This window comes from Callorhinus ursinus, unplaced genomic scaffold, assembly GCF_003265705.2.
Source record: "Callorhinus ursinus isolate GAN/ISIS: 27379988/994484 unplaced genomic scaffold, GSC_fseal_2.0 scaffold39, whole genome shotgun sequence".
NCBI classification, from domain to species: Eukaryota; Metazoa; Chordata; class Mammalia; order Carnivora; family Otariidae; genus Callorhinus; species Callorhinus ursinus.
In genome coordinates, this window is record NW_027397101.1 from 1468460 (window position 1) to 1490761 (window position 22302).

Below are 22302 nucleotides of genomic sequence, written 5' to 3' on the forward strand. Positions count from 1 at the left end.
GTTCACGCGCACTGGGAGGGGGCGGGGAAGGGGCGTTTTCAGGGCCGAAAGACTCTTTTAGGTTTGGAGGAGGGGCGTCAGCGCGCGGGAAACAGGGCGGGAAGAGGCAAAAAAGGATTAGGGCGCGCACCGTGGCGGTTCCTGCTCTTACAGTCGCGCGGCCCAGGGACCGCTGTTGCGCGAGAGGAAGGCGGGACGCCCAGGTCGGTGCTAGGCCCAGAGGAATGCCCCCGTTTCCACAGTTCACACTCGCGTCTCCCTCCCACCTCTCACCCCGCTTCCCGCCCGGCCTGCGGGGCGAGCTGCGCGGCGGTGAGTGCGGCCCGCCGGGGAAACGCGCTGTTTGTAACGGGTCGCGGCGCCCCTGAGGCGCGGCCCGAATCCGGGGCACAGCTGGCAGTTTGCGGCCCGCCATCCTCCGTCGGCTCGGGCGGGATCCCGGGAAACGCGGGCGGGTCGGCTGGCTTGTGGCGGGCCAGCCTCGGAGTCCCAGAGAACGATCCCCCTTTGCTTCCGACCTCAGCCAGCGCTCCCTGAAGATCCCAAGCGTCTTCACGGGCGTTCTGAGGAGATTATTCTTTTTTTTCCTCTTTTTCTTCTCCCCCACGCCGCCCCCATTTTTGTTAATGGAGCCTATTAGAAGAGTATCTTGTAGTGTTGTCGCTTGCAGTTTATCTGTGAAAAATTTTCTGGAAGTATTGCATTCTATCTCCCCAAATGAATGCAAATTGCACAATAAGTTGTAGACGTCCGCGTTCTGTTCGTTCAGCTGTTTGAAGCTCCGACCGAGTGAGTCGGTATTCGGCAGTGATGAAAACAGACCCACAACCTCGTCCTCAAATATTTTGTTACTGTTGTAGCGTGTTCAAGTTTGTCCTGGCTTTGTGTTCGGTTACTTCTAAGGCCCTGTGCCAAGCTTTGATGATTTCTTTTGTTAAGGCCCTTAAGGTCACTTCAAATCGGTGACGACCCTGGGAAATCGCCTGGCCTGGTAGTAGCCGTATCCATAGCCTTACTCTTCGACCATCTAGCCTTCACTCACACCCCCAAATATGTGTTGAAGCATAAAGATGTTATAACTTACATATAAAGGCAAGTCCACCATTAGCAGAATACACATAAATATTTTGTAATAATGAATTTGTGCTGATTCATCCTATTGTAACTTGATTTCCTTCTTGAATAATTCGCAAAATGGATGTAACCATTTTGCGTCGTTTATTGTTTGCATTCATCCATTATCTTTTCCTTGCCTAATTAGGAAGAAACTCCTGTTTGGGGGAGCTGAGGACTTCTTGAAGCATGAACATTTACCGGCTAGGAGGATAGTTAAATACTGTTAGAGCATAGTGCCTGGGATTGTGGAGTTTATAGGTCCCTTTAAGTGGTAATGTAATTTTTTGTGAATGTCCCCCTCCATGAAGACTGTATCTTCATGGAGAGTCTTGTTAAGAGGTAACTTAGTTCACGTTTTGATTCTATGTTACATGGTTCAGGTCTTTATTAAATATTCAACCAAGAATTGATGCATGTATGTAGGGGTTGGGAATACTTGGATTATAGAGATTTAATCTGCTAGTCAAGATTTGCAACATTTAATTGCCGTCTAAAACCTGGGACATTTTACTAACTCTTAATAGGCACATATAGGGGTACTGTACTACTTCTGCTTTCTTTTAAGCTAGTATTTCTGGTGTAGCCATCATTTTCTACTTTGATAAAGGGAAGAGAAGGAAAACTAATTACACAGCTCTATCTAAGAACTTCCTCCTCCCAGTTTTACAGTCTTCTGACTGGACCCTAACTGGTGAAAGCTGTTAACTGACCTTTTTTAGATGCCAGTACCTGATAGGGTTTTTCTTCTTTCTTCTTTTTCCACGTGTTTTCTCCTTAACCTGTTTTAGTTTACTTTTTAGGGTTACTCTTTAAATAACAGGAAAGTCTTGTCTTTTCACCATTTTTTCATCTATTGTTTTCAACTAAACTACTGTATTGTACTTTTGCTTATTCAAGGACTTGCCAACTTGATGGATGCATTCAGTGGCTCCTGTCTTGTATAATTAATTTTATGGTCATTTTGAACTCTCAGTGAATTTAGAGCTAGTATTTACTTTACTTTAGATAAGCTAACATAATTGAGATTGTACACTAGCCAGCTGGATGATTGTATTTATAACTACCATTTCCTGAGTTCCTCACTATGTGCCCTAGCTTGTGCTGGCAGTTTTAAAGCTTACTACAGTTTTACGAATAAGTTGTGGTTATCTTTGTTTTATGGATAAGAAAATTAAGACTGAGGGCGCCTGGGTGGCTCAGTCCGTTAAGCGTCTGCCTTCCACCCCTGTCATCATCTTGGGGTCCTGGGATTGAGCCCTGGGTGGGGCTCCCTGCTCAGCCAGTAGCCCTTTTCTCCCTCTCCCTCTGCTGCTCCCCCTGCTTGGGCTTTCTTACTCAAAAAAAAAAAATAAATAAATAAATAAAATAAAAAAATAAAATCTTAAAAAAAAAAAAAAAAAGAAAATTAAGACTGAGAAGTTAAAGAATGTGTCCTAAGTCACATAGCAGAGGTGGGATTCAAGCTCCTAAACCTATTCTCTGTCTTTTCCTTACAATAGGTTATGGAGGATCCACAAACAGCCCCACTGATAACTTCCTTCTAATATCAGTCATTAAATATAACTTTTCCCCCTAACTTTCAGAGAATACCTTCTCAAAATTTTGAAGTTATCCCCAGTGAGTTAAGACATACTTTTTAGATGAAGCTAATGTAAACATGGAATGATTATGATTTCAATATTTGTTAGTGCTTTTAAGTCTCAGCTATTTGTTGACTGCCACATACAATGTCCAAAAGGATGGTACTTCTGCCATTTGTTCAGTTTTTAAAAAATGGAATAGGTGAGGCTCACTGAAAATTAACTTATAAGTCCAATATGTCTAAGTCTTTGTGGTGAATGGTAGGATTTTCCTACTTTATTATTTCCTGGTCAATTCCTGCAGTCAAGGACTTAAATGTAGATTATTGTGTTAAGCGTAGTGTGTATAAAATCAGTTTTTTAGAAAGCATTTTTTCATGATTGTGAAATTAATGAGGATTAAGATGTATGTAATTTTGTATCTGGCCTTTTTCCTAACAAAATATGAACATATTTTCATGTTATTAAAAAGGGTTTTAGGAATTTTTTTTTAAAGACTATAACCTTCCCTTTCATGGATCCAATGTAGTGTTATTTTTCCCCCCTGTTGTTGAACATTTAGATTGTTTCTCTTTTTTTCCATACTATAGAAACAGTGATAAACATTCTGGCACATAAATCTTTGTCCTCCTTTCTGATTGTTTTCTTAAGATTCGTTTTGGAGAGTCAAAGAAGTGATGGTATGAACAGTTCTTAATGTACAATTTAAAAAACATACCTTTCCATATTTTTTTTTTCTTTTCTTGGATAGTGATGTTCTTGAGGATCAGGGGCTGTTCATTGTGTATGAGCAGTTGGGAAATGGTGCTCTCCAGCTCACACCTTCCCTCTTAAGTTGTTTCTACCTGCTGTGACTGTGATTGCTCAATTTCTCCAGAAAGAGAGGAAAGAAAACCTTAAGAATTCTAAGGAGTAGATGCAAGTAATACAATTTATTAAATTATTAAGAGGTTTGGTTATTGAAAACCAGTCTAAACTTCATAATAAATATAGATCCCACGTGATAATACTTTTTCCACTTAATTAAATGTTTTCTTTTTTAAAGATTTTTTTTATTTATTTGTCAGAGAGAGAGCAAGAGAGAGAGAGAGAGCGCACAAGTAGGGGGAGTGTCAGGCAGAGGGAGAAGCAGGTTCCCCACTGAGCAAGGAGCCCGATGTGGGATTAGATATCAGGACCCTGGGATTATGACTTGAGCTGAAGGCAGACACTTAACTGACAGAGTCACCCAGGTGTCCCTCCATTTAATTAAATTTTTAAATAAAATTTTCTTTCTAATCTGTAGGAAAAAATCCTATTATATATGGAATCCTCTTTTTATTGCATTTGTTATAACGTGCAGCTGGTCGGTTGGGGGACTACATCCATGTCTTTGATCAGTATAGCCTATAATTACTTTCCTTTTAAATGAAGAATTCTATGTAACAAATGTTCATTTAGTAGTCAGGTTTTCCCCCAAAGTTCTTGACTGTTTTGGTAAAATACTTGAGATTAGCTATATTTGAGTGCTTGGCACAATGTTGAGTATGTCTTATCACATTTACTTGTGTTTTAAATATGTCTTGGTTATCTTTTGGGGTTTTAGTCATTAGAATTTTTTTCTTTGCCTATTTATGGTAACATTATTATAAAATTATAGTATGTCAGATCGAGAAGTGGAGATTTAAATCCAAGAGGTTAGTACTTGGAGAAAATTATTAATTAGGAATGCCACACATTAATAGAACAATTTAGTTGTGGTTCGCTGAGCAGTGTTTCTCAGAATTTGTCCCAACTGTCATTTGAAAGGAGTTTGTCAGTTGTCATGTTAACAACGCTAACAAGGAAGTTCATGTTTGAAGTAAAGGACAAATTAAAAAAAAAATGGATACATGTTTTAAAATATTAGTTTGTAATTTTAAAAAATTTTGAAGTTGTTTTATCTGGTATTTTTGCAGAGTTATAGCAGAGGAAAAGTAGTAATTAATCGTGGCACTGTTGTTTTGAAGCTGTTGCAGATAGATGCAGTGGGTAATGTTAAGTTTTTCTTTCACTTGACATTGCAAATGAAATAATTTAGAATGCACTAGATGAGCTTATTATTTAAATGAGATCTGAGAAAAGTCTGTCATTATAATAGCAGTGTAGTGCTCTTGTAGCATGACTTTTTATGATTGCGTTTTGTAAGTAAGTGGGTTTTATATGTAAATGAGGGACTGGCTATACTTCCTCTTTTCGCAGAAGTCAACAGAGTCTAGCAAAAGGCCTAGGAATGGATATTAGAAGAACTTACATTCTAGTTCTGGGTCTGTTACTATATAAGATCTTTATGTCTTAATCTTCTTGCCTCAGTTTTTTTTAAATTTTTTTATTGTTATGTTAATCACCATAGATTACATCATTAGTTCTTGATGTAGTGTTCCATGATTCATTGTTTGTGCATAATACCCAGTGCTCCACGCAGACTGTGCCCTCTTTAAAACCCATCACCAGACTAACCCATCCTCCCACCCCCCTCCCCTCTAGAACCCTCAGTTTGTTTTTCAGAGTCCATCGTCTTTCATGGTTCGTCTCCCCCTCCGATTTACTCCCCTTCATTCTTCCCCTCCAGCTATCTTTTTCTTTTTCTTTTTTTTTAACATATGTTGCATTATTTGTTTCAGAAGTACAGATCTGTGATTCAACAGTCTTGTACAATTCACAGTACTCACCGTAGCACATACCCTCCCCAATGTCTGTCACCCAGCCACCCCATCCCTCCCACCCCCCACCACTCCAGCAACCCTCAGTTTGTTTCCTGAGATTAAGAATTCCTCCTATCAGTGAGGTCATATGATACATGTCTTTCTCTGATTGACTTATTTCACTCAGCATAACACCCTCCAGTTCCATCCACGTCGTTGCAAATGGCAAGATCTCATTCCTTTTGATGGCTGCATAATATTCCATTGTGTATATATACCACATCTTCTTTATCCATTCATCTGTCGATGGACATCTTGGCTCTTTCCACAGTTTGGCTATTGTGGACATTGCTGCTATAAACATTGGGGTGCATGTACCCCTTTGGATCCCTACATTTGTATCTTTGGGGTAAATACCCAGTAGTTTCTTGCCTCAGTTTTATTCATCTTAAATAGATGACAGTAATTACTCTTTTATGTTATTATTTTTGAGGTTTAGGTGTAATATTACAGATGTAAAAGTACTTTGAAAAAAGCTAAAAATCTTACAAATAAAAAGTTCTAATTTTTATTTTCAGCAAACCCTTATCTCTATCTCTATTTATACAGCTGTTACCTGCTGGGATATAGGATGGATAGCTCTGAAATTCATCCTTGTTCATTTCATTTTCTGTCCAGCCTTGACCTTTTCAACTCACAGCCAGTCAGTCTTTCTTCCTTTCTCATTTGTTCCTTCCTCCTCCTAGAAGTATCCATAGTATTATCTCCTAGTATATAAAGGGTCAGCTAGAAAGTAGCATTTATATTTATGTGGCTGCATGTCATAATTTTAGGGGTATATACCCAGAGTGATTTATAGTACAAAACATTCTGCAAACAACTTAATTGTAATTGTGACATTTATGCTTGATAATTTACTTTATAACAGTTTATAACTCAACTGAAATTACACTTTGTCCGAATTTCAGTTTACTTAATGACTGTTATTACATTACTAGAACACCTTTGCAAATTATACTAGGTCCATCTGCCAATGTGTTTAAATTTTGTGGAGGATATAGGTAACTTATTGAATGAACACACCTAAGAGCCATGACTCTGGCTTAATTTTTGAGGTTAAAAAAATGACAACAGGGCGCCTGGGTGGCTCAGATGGTTAAGTGTCTGCCTTCGGCTCCGGTCATGATCCCAGGGTCCTGGGATCGAGTCCCGCATCGGGCTCCCTGCTCCTTGGGAGCCTGCTTCTCCCTCTGCTTCTCTCTCTCTCTCTCTCTCTCTATCTCCCTCTGTCTCTCATGAATAAATAAATAAAATCTTTAAAAAAAAATGACAACAGATGCAGTAAAATAGCACTTTGGAATCTTAGGTTATGTAAGTACAATTGACCCTTGAACAGAGCTGGGGTTAGGGATGCTGACCCCCACATTGTCGAAAATCCCCTTAACTTTCGACTACTCTATAACTACTAATAGCTTACTGTTGACCAGAAGCTTTGCCAATAACATGAGTAGTCAGTTAGCACGTATTTTATTTTACAGGTACTATATACTGTATTCTTTTTTTTTTTTTTAAGATTTTATTTATCTGAGATGGAGAGAGAGAGCATTAGGAAGGGGGTAGTTGGGGTAGAGCAGAGGGAGAGGGAGAAGCAGGCTCCTCGCTGAGCAGGGAGCCCGTCATGGGGCTGGATCCCAGGACCCTGAGATCCTGACCTTAGTGGAAGGCAGACACTTAACTGACAGAGCCACCCAGGCACCCCTATATACTACTGTATTCTTACAGTAAAGGAAAATGGTGAAAATATTAAGAAAACCATGAGAAAATACATTTACAGTACTATAATTATTGAAAAAAATCCGCATCAAAGTGTGTCTGTGCAGTTCAAACCTGTGTTCAAGAGTCAACTGTACAGATCTTTTAGTCTTAAGGATAAGATGTCACTAAGCTATGGCTTCATGGAATCATGCTTGGAGGTTTTAACATGCTTTTAATTAATTTCATATTTGATGTTATTTTGTTCTAGGTCTGTCTTTTAAGTATACAACTGGATTTGGTTTATTCATTTTGAGAATATCTCTTAACAGGTGAGTTAATCTATATTCATTATGATTGCTGATCTATTTAGACATGTTTCTGCCATTTTACTGTTTCTATTTATAGTAGTGGGCTGTTCCTTGTGTCTTCTGTTGGATTGTTTTCTTTATTTGTTTTCCTTGGCTAGTTTGGAAATGATTATATTTCTATTCTTTTGATGTTTACTTTCAGTTTTTTAATTGAGATATAATTTATATACAGTAACATTTGTGTTTTTCTTGGTGTATAGCTTTGTGTGTTTTAACAAACGTAGCCAAATCACTATCACCACCACCATCATGAGTTGGAACAGTTTCATCACCCCCCCTTGCCCCCAATTTCCTTATGGCCCTCTAGTCAGTCCCTCTTATACCCTCAGTCTTGGGCAACCATTGAACTGTTTTTCATTGCTAATGTTGCTTTTTCTAGAATGTCATGTAAATGGAATTGTGCAGTCTTTGGCTTCTTTCACTTCACATACTGCATTTGACATTTGTCTTAGTGTAGTTCAGGCTGCTCTAACAAAATACCATAAACTGGGTGGCTTAGAAACAACAGAAATTTACTTCTTGGAGACTGGGAAGTCCAAGATCAAGATGTCAGCAGTTTCAGTGTTTGGTGAGGAGGACCCACTTCTGTGTTCATGGATGGCCATCTTTCACTGTAACCTCCCTCGGGGAAAGGGGCAAGGTAGCTCAGTGGTGGTGGTGGGGGGGCGGTCTCTTATAAAAGCCATAATCTCTCTCATGAGAGCTCCACCCTCATGACCTAAGCATGTCCCAAAAGCCCTACTCCTAATACCATCACATTGGGCATTAGGATTTCAACATATGAATTTTGGGGGGGATACAATCTGTAGCAACATTCGTCCATGTTTTTGCATCTATTAGTAGTTCATTCCTTTTTATTACTGAATAGTATTCCATTGTAATGAAGTACCATAATTTATTTACCCATTCACTAGTTGAAGGACATGTGGGTTGTTTTTGGCGATTATGAATAAAGCTACTATAAACATTCACAAAATTAAGTAGTTTAAGTTTTCATTTCTCTTGAGTAATTACCTGGTAATGTGATTGTTGGGTTGTTATGTTAAGTGTATGTTTTTCTTTCTAAGAAACTGCATATCTGTTTTCCAAAGTGGCTGTGCCATTTTGTATTCCCACCAGCAATGTATGAAAATTCTAATATTTGGTAGTCTCAGTTATTTTTTATTTTAGCTATGCTAATAGATGTGTAGTACCACACTGTGATTTTAATTTTGCATTTCCTTAAGGTCTAATAATATTGAGCATCTTTTAATGTGTTTATTTACCATCTGCATATCTTTTTCAGTGAAGTGCCTATTCGATGTTTTATTCATGTTAAAATAAGTTTGTTTTCTTATTGAATTTTAAGTATAGATTCTTTATATATTCTGGATATAAGTCTTGTTAATTTTTTCTCTCAGTCTGTGGTTTTTCTTGTGTGTTTGTGTGTGTGTGTGTGTGTGTGTGTGTGTGGCTTTATATTCTTTACAGTGTCAGGGCACCTGGGTGGCTCAGTTGGTTAAACGACTGCCTTTGGCTCAGGTCATGATCCTGGAGTCCCAGGATTGAGTCCCACATCGGGCTCCCTGCTCAGCAGGGAGTCTGCTTCTCCCTCTGACCCTCCCTCCTCTCGTGCTCTCTCACTTTCTCTCAAATAAATAAATAAAATTTAAAAAAAATATATTCTTAAAATTTTTTTAAAGGATTTTATTTATTTGACAGAGAGAGACACAGTGAGAGAGGGAACACAAGCAGGGGGAGTGGGAGAGGAAGAAGCAGGCTTCCCGCAGAGCAGGGAGCCTGATGCGGGGCTTCATCCCAGGACCCTGGGATCATGACCTGAGCCGAAGGCAGACGCTTAATGACTGAGCCACCCAGGCTCCCAAAATTTATATTCTTTACAGTGTCTTTCACAGAGCAAAATTTAAAAATTTTGTTAAAGGCCAATTTATTTTCTTTCTTTTTTATAGTTTTTTAGATAAACTTTTGATGTTGTCCCTAGGAAAACTTTTAAGAAACCAAGGTCACAAAGATTTTTCTCTTAACTTTTCTTATAGCTTTTCTATAGTTTCAGTTTTCACATTTAGGTCTGTGATTCATTTAGAGTTAATTTTTATATAAGGTGTGGGGTATTGGTTGAGGTTCCTATTTTTGCATATGAATGTCCAGTTGTTTCAACACCAATTGTTCAAAAGACTATCCTGTTTCCATTGACTTGCAACTTTGTAGAAGTTGCATTGAATCTGCAACTTTGTAGAAAATTAGTTGGCTGTATTATGCCTGGGTCTATTTCTAGACTGTCTTCTCTTTACATGGGGTTATATGTTAATCCTTTTGCCATACCTCACTCTCTTGATTATGAAATTTTATACTGTCTTGAAGTCAGATAGTGTTAGTCCTTTAACTTTGTATTTTGCTTTTAAAATTATCTTGACTATTGCAGTTCCTTTGCCTTTCCTTATAAATTTTATTGTTATTTTATTATTTTTTTCCTTACAAATTTTTTGAATCAGCTTGTCATTTTTTACAAAAAAAAAACCAGATTGCTGGGATTTTGGATAGAATTGCATTAAATCTATAGATCAGCTGGGGAGAACTGAAACCTTAAGAAAGAGTCTTCAACACAGCAGGTCTCTTCATTTTTTTTTCTCTTCATTTGTTTTAGTCATCTTTGATTTCTTTCATCAGTAACTTGCAGTTTCCAGGATAAATATCCTGTATGTATTTTGTTAGATTCATTTTTTTCCATTTGACACATTGCAGCTTTCTTGCCCATAGGAACACAGGGCAGCACTTCAGCACTATGCTGGGGGCCATTTGAAACAGTGAAATCGGCAACAAAAAGCACAAAAATGTGAAAAATGTAGCACCAAATAGCATGGAAAAGATGCATCTTGCTAACTCATTTATTAGGCCATGTAGCTATTTTGTAGATTCTTCAGTGCTTTCTTCATAAACATTCATGTTATCTTTATTTTAGAAGTAATTTCTGTTTTTGTTTTTTTCTCCCTTCACTCTTGACTTCTCTCTTATTGTAGAACACACATAAATTTAATCTCTAAACAACTTTAAGTGTACATTATGATATTGTTAACTATATACACATTGTTGTACAATAGATCTCTGGAATTTTTTCATCCTGCATGAATGAGATTCGGTATACATTGAATAACAACTCCCCATTTTTCCCTCCCCTCATCTCTGGCAACCACATCTACTTTCTGTTTTTATGAGTTTGATTACTTTACATACTCCATGTAAGTAGAATTATGCAGTTTTTGTCTTTTGTGATTAGCTTATTTCACTGAGCATAATGTCCTTAAGGTTAATGTTTGTTATAGCCTATGATGTGCTTTCTTCCCTCCCCCCCTTTTTTAGGCCAATTAATATTCCTTCTTATCTATGTACCACATTTTCTTTATCCATTTATCTGTTGTTGAACAACTAGGTTGCTTCTACATCTTGTCAATTGTGAATAATGCCATAATGAATATGGGTTTGTAAATACCTCTTGGAGATTCTGTTTTCAATTCTTTTGGATATATACCTAGAACTGGGATTGCTGGATCATATGGCAGTTCTGTTTTTCATTTTTAAGGTACCTCCATTCTGTTTTCCATAGCTGCTGCACCATTTTACAATCCCACCAACAGTGGGTACGGGTTCCAGTTTCTCCACATCTTCACCAACACTTGTTATTTTCTTTGGTTTTGGTTTTGGTTTTGGCTAGTTGCCATTGTAAGGGATCTGAAGTGATATCTCATTGCAGTTTTGATTTGCATTTCTCATGATGATGATGATGATGATGGTGGGCATCTTTTCATATGTTTGTTTGCCATTGGTATATCTTTGGAAAAATTTCTGTATGTTTTTTGCCCATTATATTTTTTTAATTATTGAGTTGAGGAGTTTTTTTATATATTCTGAATATTAAACCCTTATCAGATTATGGTTTGCAAATGTTTCTCCCATTTCCTGGGTTGCTTTTTCACTCTTTTGTTTCCTTTGCTGAACAGAAGTTTTATTTATTTAAAAAAATTATTTTAAGATTTTATTTATTTGAGAGAGAGAGGCAGAGATAGTGAGAGAAAACACTGGCAGGGAGAAGAGGAAGAACCAGGCTCCCCACCTAGCAGGGAGCCAGATGTGGGACTGACCTGAGCCGAAGGCAGATACTTAACTGACTGAGCCACCCAGGCACCCCTGAACAGAACTTTTAAGTTTGATGTAGTTCTATTTGTCTGTTTTTGCTTTTGTTACTTATTCTTTTGGTGTCACATCCAAGATATCATTGCCTATTCTAGTGTCATGAAGGTTTTCCTCCTGTATTTTCTTCTGGTAGTTTTATAGTTGCAGGTCTTACATTTAGATCTCCATTTTGAGTTAATTTTTGAATATGGTATAAGACAAGGGTACATTTTCATTCTTTTGCATGTGAATATCTGGTTTTCCCAGCACCATTTATTGAAGAGGCTATCCTCTCTTTTGTGTTTTCTTGGCACCCTTGTCGAAGATCACTGGAGTATATATATATATATGAGGGCTTGTTTCTGGGCTCTTCATGCTGTTCTTTTGGTCTATATATCTTCATGCTATTTTTTTCTGTTTTAATCGATATACCTTTTATTTCTTTTTCTTGCCTTATTGCACTCACAGAGGCCTCCAGTAAATGTTAAAATGTTGAGAATAGACCTCTGCTTTATTTATTTATTTATTTTTAAAGATTTTATTTATTTGTCAGAGAGAGAGAGAGAGAGAGAGAGAAAGCACAACCAGGGGGCAATAGGAGGCAGAGGGAGAAGCAGGCACCCCACTGAGCAAGGAGCCTGATGCAGGACTTGATCCCAGGACCCCCAGGATCATGAGCTGAAGGCAGTCGCTTAACTGACTGAGCCACCCAGGCATCCCTGCTTTATTCCTTTTTTGTGTGTGTGTTGTTGTTGTTGTTTTTTAGTTTTTATTTCATAAAAATTTGGAACACTTGATGAATTTGCATGTCATCCTTGTATAGGGGCCATGCTCATCTTCTCTGTATCCTTCCAATTTTAGTATATGTGCTGCCAAAGTGAGTAGGACATCTGTTTTATTCTTTTTTTAAAAGATTTTATTTATTTAGAGAGCGTGTGAGCAGAGGAAGGGACAGAGGGAAAGGGAGAGAGAATCTCAAGCAGACTCTGCGCTGAGCACAGAGCCCAGTGTGGGGCTAGATCCCACGACCCTGAGATCATAACCTGAGCTGAAATCAAGAGTCAGACGCTTAACTGACTGAGCCACTCAGGCACCCCAACATCTGTTTTATTCTTGATCTCCGGGGGAAAGCATTTTGTCTTTCATACCTTTGGTTTTTTTTTTTTAGTATAGTTAATACAATATTATATTAGTTTCAGGTGTGTAACAATGATTCAACAAGTTTATGTATTATGCTACGTTCACCGCAGGTGTAGCTACCATCTGTCTCAATATATCGCTATTGTAACTCATACCTTTAATTTTAAAACATACATACTTTTGTACCATTTTGTTTATTTCTAATGGAATGAAAAACTCAGAGCACATGAAAGGTAAACATTGGTACAAAGAAATCAATGGAAGAAGATTAAAATAAAAAGTTTTATATATATTTAAAAATCAAACTTTAAAGAATTATTTTGAGGGCACCTGGGTGGCTCAGTTGGTTAAGCAACTGCCTTTGGCTCAGGTCATGATCCTGGAGTCCCAGGATCGAGTCCCACATCGGGCCCCCTGCTCGGCAGGGAGTCTGCTTCTCCCTCTGACCCTGCCCCATCTCATGCTCTCTCTCTCTCTCTCTCATTCTCATTCTTTCTCTCAAATAAATAAATAAAATCTTTAAAAAAAATAAGAATTATTTTGAAAAATAGCAGATTTGTTTGTTCCTTTGTTCCCTTTCCCTAAAAGCAACCATTTTCAACTTCTCTAGGAGATTGATTTTTGTATTTACTTCTATAACTCTGGAAACCATACAGATATTGCTACATCTTGATTTTTCAGTTTTAGGCATTATCTGTTGACTTTTACTATAGAGATGAGAATTTAGCTCTCTCCACCTACCTTTCTCACCCACCCCTACCCTCACACATATCTTTTTCCATTTTGCTATTAAATCTGTATAACTATGTTGAAGTTTCAGATAATTCAGAGTGTCTGTTATTACTACACACATGTTATTTAGAACTAAGCCACGTGGGGCGCCTGGGTGGCTCAGTTGGTTAAGCGACTGCCTTCGGCTCAGGTCATGATCCTGGAGTCCTGGGATTGAGTCCCACATCAGGCTCCCTGCTCAGCAGGGGTCTGCTTCTCCCTCTGACCCTCTTCCCTCTCATGCTCTCTATCTCTCATTCTCCCTCTCTCAAATAAATAAAATCTTTAAAAAAAAAAAAAAAGAACTAAGCCATGTAGTATACAAATATTGCTTTATCTTTCCTGTACAACATTTTCTTTTCTCTTGTGGCCTTTTTTTGTTTTCTTTACCATTTTTCATCAGATCAACCCCTAACTCCTACGGTTACTTAAATTTCTCCTCTACATTGGGATATGTTAATGTTCTAACTAACAGAGGTGTAAACCAAGAAAGAGAAAGACATGAGATCCTAGAAATAGTGGTCTCACATGATTTTATCTTCTTTGAAAAATAATTTCTCCTCAGGCCTCTGAGCTGTTTGCCTTTACATCCTGCAAATACTTCTCACTATAATGCTTTTCCCCTCACTTCTTCCTCTTTCCTGGTTTATTTCTCTGTTATGTTAGAGAACATCCTCCATTACAAAAATTATTTTAGACAATGCTGATCTGAAAATGTTTTTATTTCACTGTCATACTTGATTGATGCTTTACCTGGGTAGAAGTTTATAGGTTGGAAATAATTTTCATTCAGAAATTTGAAGGAATTGCTCATTTACCTTCCAGCTTCTATTGAGAAATCTAAAACCATTTTCATTCATTGTTTATCATCCTTCTCTGGAAGCTTGCAGCATCTTTATCCCTGTATTCTAAAATTTCATAAAGATAATGCCTTGTTGTATGTCTGTTTTATTCATTGTATTGGGTTCTTTCCATCCAGAAGCTCTTATCATTAAGTTCTGGAAATTTTTCTTTTTCTTTTTTTTTTTTTTTAAAGATTTTATTTATTTATCAGAGAGAGAGAGAGAGAGAGAGCACAAGCAGGGGGAGCGTCAGGCAGAAGGAGAAGCAGCTCCCCACTGAACAAGGAGCCCGATGAGGGACTTGATCCCAGGACACTGGGATCATGATTTGAGCCGAAGGCAGAGGCTTTAATCGACTGAGCCACCGAGGCATCCCTGGAAATTTTTCTTAATTTATTTCTTTGATTATCCCTTCCCCCTCCCTCCTTTGTTTTCTCTCTTTTCTCCTTCTGGAACTGCTAGTTTGTTAGACTAACTGGGCTCTTCTTTTTTTCTCCTGTGTGTTTCATTGATTTCTTTGTACTGATGTTTTACTTTTGGAAGAGATTTTCTTAACTTTATCTTCCATTCGTTCTACTGTCTTTCATTTCCACTATCATATTTTAAATTTCTAAGAGTTGTTTTTTATCCTATGAATATTTCTTGTTATAGAATCCTATTCTTACTACACAGGTATTATCTTAGGATATTAATGATAGCTTTTTTGAAGTTTTTGTCTCTCTTCATAGTCAATGCATTGCATTTTTTTGTTTGTTTGATGTGCCTTTTTGTTAGAAGCTTTTCTCAGATATCTTGTTATAGTTAAGAGAGGGGAACTAGAAAGCTGGTTGAAACTCTGAGACTGTGGATACAGTCTCAAATGGGCTGTTTAATTGGAGAAACTCTTGTGTTAATATCCTTAGGTCTTTTCTGTTAAGGTAGTAAGATTGCTCAAAGAAAGATTTTCTTGTCTTCTTTCTAGGAGAGTATAGGCCTAGTCGGTGGTATTTCTGGAAAAGAGAGTAATATGTATGTGGTCAGCATTTGGGAATTAGGAATTTATTTCTTCCTCCTATTTTCAGTATGTTATCTCCACTTTAGCTGTACTCTGGCATCCCCTAGTCTAGAGATCTTTTTTACCCTCTCTAGGAGCAGTCTCTATGACTTGGGATAGGGGTGCCATAGTCTTAAATGCCTTAAAGAGTCTTTTGATCAATCTCTACATGGTCAGTTTTCATCACAATGGGTCAGGGACCTTTCCTACCTTTGAAATTTTATATTGTTTTTGTATATAATTAAAAAAATATATTCTCTCTTTTTTTCACTCTAAAGATTTACCAGTTCTGTAATTATAATGACCTTTTTAGCCCTTCCTTTAAAATGTTATTCATGTAAACCCAACTATAACTCCTTTAAATTGTAACCATTTGTTAAATTAATAATGTGATCACTTGTTTAGGGTCACAAAGTTTGTAAGTGTGAGATAATTTGGCAGTTATACTCTGAATCACTAGACTATATACTGGCTCTCCCATCTATTTTATTTTGTTTTATTTTGTTCTTGTGCATGGTAGTCTTTACTTTTAAATGATTATCAGTATACCCAATAATAACATGTAATAACATGTAACCAGTTCTTGAATTCTGTCATAGAGTAATTTTGATTAAGAGGAACTAAAAGCAGCCCAAACAGTTATACTAGTGTGTATGTATGTATGTACTTATTTATTTGAGAGAGAGAGAGAGCACATGCATGTGTGCAAGGGGCAGAGGGGAGAAGGAGAGAGAGAATCCCAAGGAGGCTCCACACTCAACATGGAGCCCAAGGCAGGTCTCCAAGATCACCACCCGAGCCAAAAATCGAGAATCAGGTGCTCAACTGACTGAGCCATCCAGGCGCCCCTATTGTTCTAACTCTTAGCCAGAAAAGACTATTTTAAGGCTGTCTGCTGCTTAACACAGGTTACAAATAACTATTTACTACTTTCTCATAGATAAAGCCGCTGATCCTCAAGAAAGCTTTAGGGGGGAAAACCATGTAATTCCCCCCCTTTTTTTTCAAAACATTTATTTTACATCTAATAAAGAAAAAGTCACTATTGATGTATATGTTGCTTGAGTTAAAAGACATAGGGAACTCTGAAAAACAAACTGAGGGTTCTAGAGGGGAGGGGGGTGGGGGGATGGGTTAGCTTGGTGATGGGTATTAAAGGGGGCACGTTCTGCGTGGAAAAAAAAAAAAAGACATAGGGAACCAGACAATGTATACGTACTAAATTTCTAAGAAATACAAGGTAAAAAAATGAAATCTTTAGGTAAGCTCTTTTGTGTGTGTGTGTGTTTTTAAAAAATTGAGGTATAATTGATATACAGCATTCTATTAGTTTCAGTGGTTCAACATGGTGATTTGATATTTGTATATGTTGTGAAATGATTACCACAATGAGTCTAGTTAACATCACCATATATAGTTACAGAATTTCTTTTCTTGTGATGAGAATTTTTAAGATTTGTTCTTTTAGCAGTTTGCAAATAAGTACAGTATTATTAACTATAGTTACCATTTACATTAGGATAAGCTTTAAGTTCATACAAAGAAGCTAGATTTATTATTCTCCAAAAAGTAAAAGGACCTACTGTATAATATGCAGAAAGAATTTACTGCCTTTTCACAAGAATATAATTCAAGCTTTGCTAAAATTTCATATTCCATGAAGGCATCCAAAATTCCAATCCTTGGAACAAGCACTTCTTTCTTCTTCCCCTGTCCATTTATGTGGTAGTTTTTATGGATTTCTGGTTGATGTCTCAAAGGCCAAGAGGTTATGTAGGACTTAATCCCTGTTTTGGAATTAGGGCTGGAGGATGGTCATCATCTCTTGAGTATCCTTCTCCACTTCAGTACTACCCCTGCCATGGGATCCCAGAGCTGCAATTTCTTCAGCCTTGGACACTTTTCTCTCTTTTTAGGCTGTACTATTCTATTTCAGCTTGAGCTGCCTTGGCCTGCTTCAGCTTCCATTTCTTTTTGCTTGTGGACCTTGGACACTTTCTGGGCACCCACTTCCCAGCCTATAGAAGCTGCTGTAAATCCTGTGACTGACTGGCCATGGTGGTGGGGATGCTGAGGCTAGCTGGATCACTCCCTTGGGTCACCTGACCCAGCTGCCCAAGATATGTGCCTGTGCCAGTGCCTTGTGGGCCATCCTCTCCTATCTTTTTTAATTTTTACAAGTAACTCTATGAGTTAAGCATATAGACAAGGAAGCACACTTAGAGGGACTGTATAAATTTCTCATGGTCACTTGCTTCTGTTTAGCTCACTCCAAACCTCATGTTTTTATTATTTTACCTCCACTCTGCCCTGACTGATAATAGGAACCCCCAAAACCATACCACCAAACTCTTACACTCCTGCAAATAGACCAGTATTCTTTCTGCAGCTTCGCCTTTTAACCCTTACTGCTTCTTGTCCCAGGGTCATTTCTGAACAGTAGAGGTAACAGTTACTCCACTGAACAACCAGTTCCAAATCCTGTCATCAAATCCTATGTTCCTGTTCCAAATGGTAAGTTTTCTTGTGGTCATATTAAAACTTTTGTAAATTTTAACTCTAGATATTTTCATCTGTGGGAGGAAAAAAAATACTTTTATGAACACGGGGTTAATTAATGTTTAGTGTTTTGAAACCACTTTTATACTGAGAAAATCAGAAGTATAGGACTGTTGAGATTTATTTAGCCAAACAAATAAGATTCTTTACATCAGTTCAGAATCTATTGTTATTTGTTATATTTTTATTATAGACCACATATTTAAGTACTAGATGGGCAAACACAATGGTAAAAGTTTTAATAGAATATGAATTATAGATATGAAGAGAACCTTAGTGACTATTGTTTCTTGACTAAATTTTAAGTGATTAGAATCTGATTATTAATATAATAATAACTACCTTTTACTGACTATCTTTCATAGGTTTGACATTATGCTTTACAAATGTTAATCATATAATCTTCACAAGAACCCTTGAAGATAGATTGGTGGTATTGACATTTTACAGATGAAAAAACTGGGTTAGAGAAGTTAAGAGATTTTTATTAGGTCACAGAGCTTGTAATTTGACAGTTAGCTTTCAAACCTGAATATATCTGTCTCAAACCTTTTGCTTTTCTCACTGTATCTGTAATCTGATGACTTGTGGTATTTGAATTTTGGCCATGCAGAAAGTCAAAGAATTTTAAGATGCTAAGGAGAGAAAAATCTAATGGGTGTGGTTATACCTGTGGGTTGTAGAAAATTGTAGAAACTATATTTAAATGTACTGAATTATAATTTTTTTTGTTTTTTTGTTTTCAGGTAATACATGCATAATATTTCTTTTATTTTAAAAGAAATGAGTGTAACTAATATTGCATTAAGAGTTGAAACCTGGCTTTTAGCTACATGGCATGTTAAAGTACCTCTAATGTGGCTGAAAGCTTGTATTAACTGGATCCAAGAAGAAAATGATAATGTTAATTTGAGTCAGGCACAAATGAATAAACAAGTGTTTGAGCAATGGCTTCTTACTGATCTGAGAGATTTGGAACATCCTCTTTTACCTGATGGCATTTTAGAAGTTCCAAAAGGAGAACTGAATGGATTTTTCGCTCTGCAGATTAATTCATTGGTTGATGTCAGTCAACCTGCGTATTCCCAGATACAAAAGTTGAGAGGAAAGAATACAACAAATGACCAAATTACAGCTGAAACACAAGTAACCCCAAAACCTTGGGAAGCAAAGCCTTCACGAATGTTGATGCTACAGCTAACTGATGGAATAGTACAAATGCAGGGAATGGAGTATCAGTCTATTCCAGCTCTTCATAGTGATCTTCCCCCAGGTACAAAAATTTTGATTTATGGAAACATTTCTTTCCGTCTTGGTGTTCTCTTATTGAAACCAGAAAATGTGAAGGTATTGGGAGGAGAAGTAGATGCTCTTTTAGAGGAATATGCCCAAGAAAAAGTACTTGCAAGATTAGTTGGGGAACCTGATCCTATAGTTTCAGTCATACCAAATAATCCTAACCAAAGCATCCCTGGAATTACAGATGTTCTAGATCCTGCATTAGGACCTTCTGATGAAGAACTCTTGGCAAGTCTTGATGAAAATAATGAGCTTGTAGCAAATAATGACATCTCCTTAGAAAGAAGATGTTTCAGTACAGGTAGTTCCTCAAATACTATTCCCACAAAGCAGTCAAGTTTTGAACCACGACATATTATTTCTCCAAAACCAAAGGAGGAGCCACCAAATCAATCTATGTATTTCACTGATGGGGAATTAGATGACTTTTCACTGGAGGAGGCTTTGCTTTTAGAAGAAACGGTCCAGAAAGAACAAATGAAGACTAAAGAATTGCAGCCATTGACTTTGAACAGAACCCCAGATGAAAGTATAGAGAGATTTTCACATAAACCTAATACTCCGGATAATTTTTCTTTGATTTGCAAAAATGGAAACAATATTTGGAATGAAAAAAATGTACCTGAACAAATGACTAATGAAGGCAAATCTTTTAGTTGTCCATCTTCTGGAGAGCAAAACTGTAGTATTTTTTCAGTTCATAATGTACCCCTTCCCCATGATTTTACAAATAAAGATAAGGACTCAGAGACAGATAATAAAATAAAACAAACCTTCATTAGTGCAGATGGACATTCCTTAAATAATAAAATATCAGTGTCAAATGGAGAGCTGGTAAATTATGTACCAAAAAGGAGTTCACACATTTCTAATGAAAATGATCACCATTTACAGACTTGTTCTTTAAGATCATCAGAGAACAGCGCTAATCTTTCTATTGCCATGGATTTATATTCTCCACCCTTTATCTATTTGTCTGTTCTAATGGCCAGCAAACCAAAGGAAGTTACAACAGTGAAGGTCAAAGCATTTATTGTAACCTTAACTGGAAATCTTTCAAGTTCTGGTGGCATTTGGAGTATAACAGCAAAGATTTCCGATGGTACTGCATATCTAGATGTAGACTTTGTAGATGAAATACTTACTAGTTTGATAGGGTTTTCAGTACCAGAAATGAAACAGTTAAAAAAAGATCCTCTTCAATACCAGAAGTTCCTGGATGGTTTGCAGAAGTGTCAGAGAGATTTAATAGATTTGTGCTGTTTAATGACTATTTCATATAATCCCTCCTTGTCTAAAGCAATGGTATTGGCATTAGAAGATGTTGAAATGGAACACCTTGAGAACCTAAAGAAGCGACTGGATAAATAATTTAATAAAATAGTATTAGAAAACAATTAAAAAAAAAAACCCAAGAAAATATTTAGAACTAAATTTGACCTTTTATGTTTGAAACTTTTTTTGTAAAAGGGAAAAAGGAAGTCTTATAACTTATTTCAGTTTAATTTTTAAATGTTTAATCATGTTTGTGTATTTATGTTTTTTAAATAAATTTTTTTTATAGTAACAGATGAAAGAATTTGGTGACCCTTTGTTGTTTTGTTTTCCACTTGTCATTCCACATAAGATGATTGCTAAAGTATTGTGTTGGTGTTTACTGATGAGTCATATTGTTTGAAGTTAGCAATTATAAACAGGTAGTTGTACTTCTAATATGTTGAGTACCCAAAGAGATTTTTTAATATTATTATACTTAGGGAAAAAATCTAAATCCAGTGGATCAGAATGTCAGGCTTTCAGATGCAAAAATGCTTTGTTTTTATTTTGCTGATAGTAAATATTTGTCTGGTTTACTTAAGGCAAATTTTAGGTTAACTAGATATTATTTCAGAGATTATATTGAGTGGTTTAATTATTTTCAAGGAGAATTTATTTCAAATGGCATATTGAAAACTTGAATATAAGATTCAGTAAATACTTTTTTTGGATTAAAATAAGGTGTTTTGTGCATGTCTTATGTATTATCCCCCCCTTTTTTTTTAAAGATTTTATGTATTTATGACAGAGAGAGTACAAATGGGGAGCAGCAGGCAGAGGGAGAGGGAGAAGAAGGCTCCCCGCTGAGCAGAGAGCCTGACGGGGCTCATGACCTGAGCTGAAGGCACACTTAACCGACTGAGCCACCCAGGCGGCCCCCCATCCCCTTTCTGAATTAGTGCTATATATAAGCCTACCTTTAGTTTTGTTGGGAATACTGAAATTTTTTTTTTTTAAATGCTGCTGTTAAAAAGTCACATTTGCAAAGTAAAGTCACTTTTATTAATCTTTTGTCTTCAGAAATTTAAAGTCAGTTTTTTTTAAAGTAACCTTTACACCCAGTGTGGGGCTTGAATTCCTGACCATGAGATCAGGAGTTGTATGCTATATGGACTGAGCCAGATAGGTGCCCTAAAGTGTCTTAAGTTTTAAAACATTAAACAAATAAGAAAAAAACACGGTGTTTTTAGTTAAAATAACGTAATAGGAAAATATCTAGAAGAGAAATACATATGTACAATTACGATACAGATATAGTAAAAAGTATTTTTAAAATCTTTGTCATTGTGTTTGAAGGATGATAATCAGAATTCAAGGCACAACACAGATTTTACCTCTTCTGTATACTTGCATAACTCTTTTACTACAAGAGATCTAAGTGAGGTGGCATTATCTTTTGTGATCTTTCTTTTAAATGTTCTCCTGAACATTTACCTCTGTGACTAGTCCTTGAAAGCTGGGATTGGACCTCATTTTCTCTTCATATTCAGTCACTGAAGACTGGGTACATCCTTCTATATTGGTGCTGTGATTCTGGTTCTGGTCTTCTCTGGCCTCGATTATTCCAGTAGGTTTACTTATTGATCTGTGACTTACTTTGTCCTGAAACCTTTTCCCATAATTCTGCCTGAATGGTCTTTCTAGAATAAATTTGTTGTTTTCTCTTTGTTAATCTTTAATATTAACCTCCTC

At 36.9% G+C, this 22302-nt stretch overlaps 1 protein-coding gene and 1 non-coding gene across 3 annotated transcripts; one reads left to right on the forward strand and one right to left on the reverse strand.

Moving 5' to 3' along the window:
* Positions 1 to 58: 58 nt before the first annotated feature.
* Positions 59 to 21576, forward strand: RMI1 (RecQ mediated genome instability 1). Of its 2 annotated transcripts, none has more exons than XM_025851613.2 (4): positions 59 to 203; positions 7383 to 7443; positions 17860 to 17949; positions 18741 to 21576. In XM_025851613.2, the coding sequence occupies exon 4, from the start codon at positions 18748 to 18750 to the stop codon at positions 20662 to 20664; it is 1917 nt and encodes a 638-aa protein (XP_025707398.2). In that variant the 5' UTR covers positions 59 to 203; positions 7383 to 7443; positions 17860 to 17949; positions 18741 to 18747; the 3' UTR covers positions 20665 to 21576. The 2 variants fall into 2 exon arrangements, with proteins under 2 accessions (XP_025707398.2, XP_025707399.2); XM_025851614.2 differs by having other exon boundaries at positions 190 to 312.
* LOC112808591 (U6 spliceosomal RNA) lies at positions 12428 to 12537 on the reverse strand. The gene has a single exon (XR_003204398.2). It is a non-coding gene; the product is annotated as a U6 spliceosomal RNA (small nuclear RNA).
* Positions 21577 to 22302: the final 726 nt, after the last annotated feature.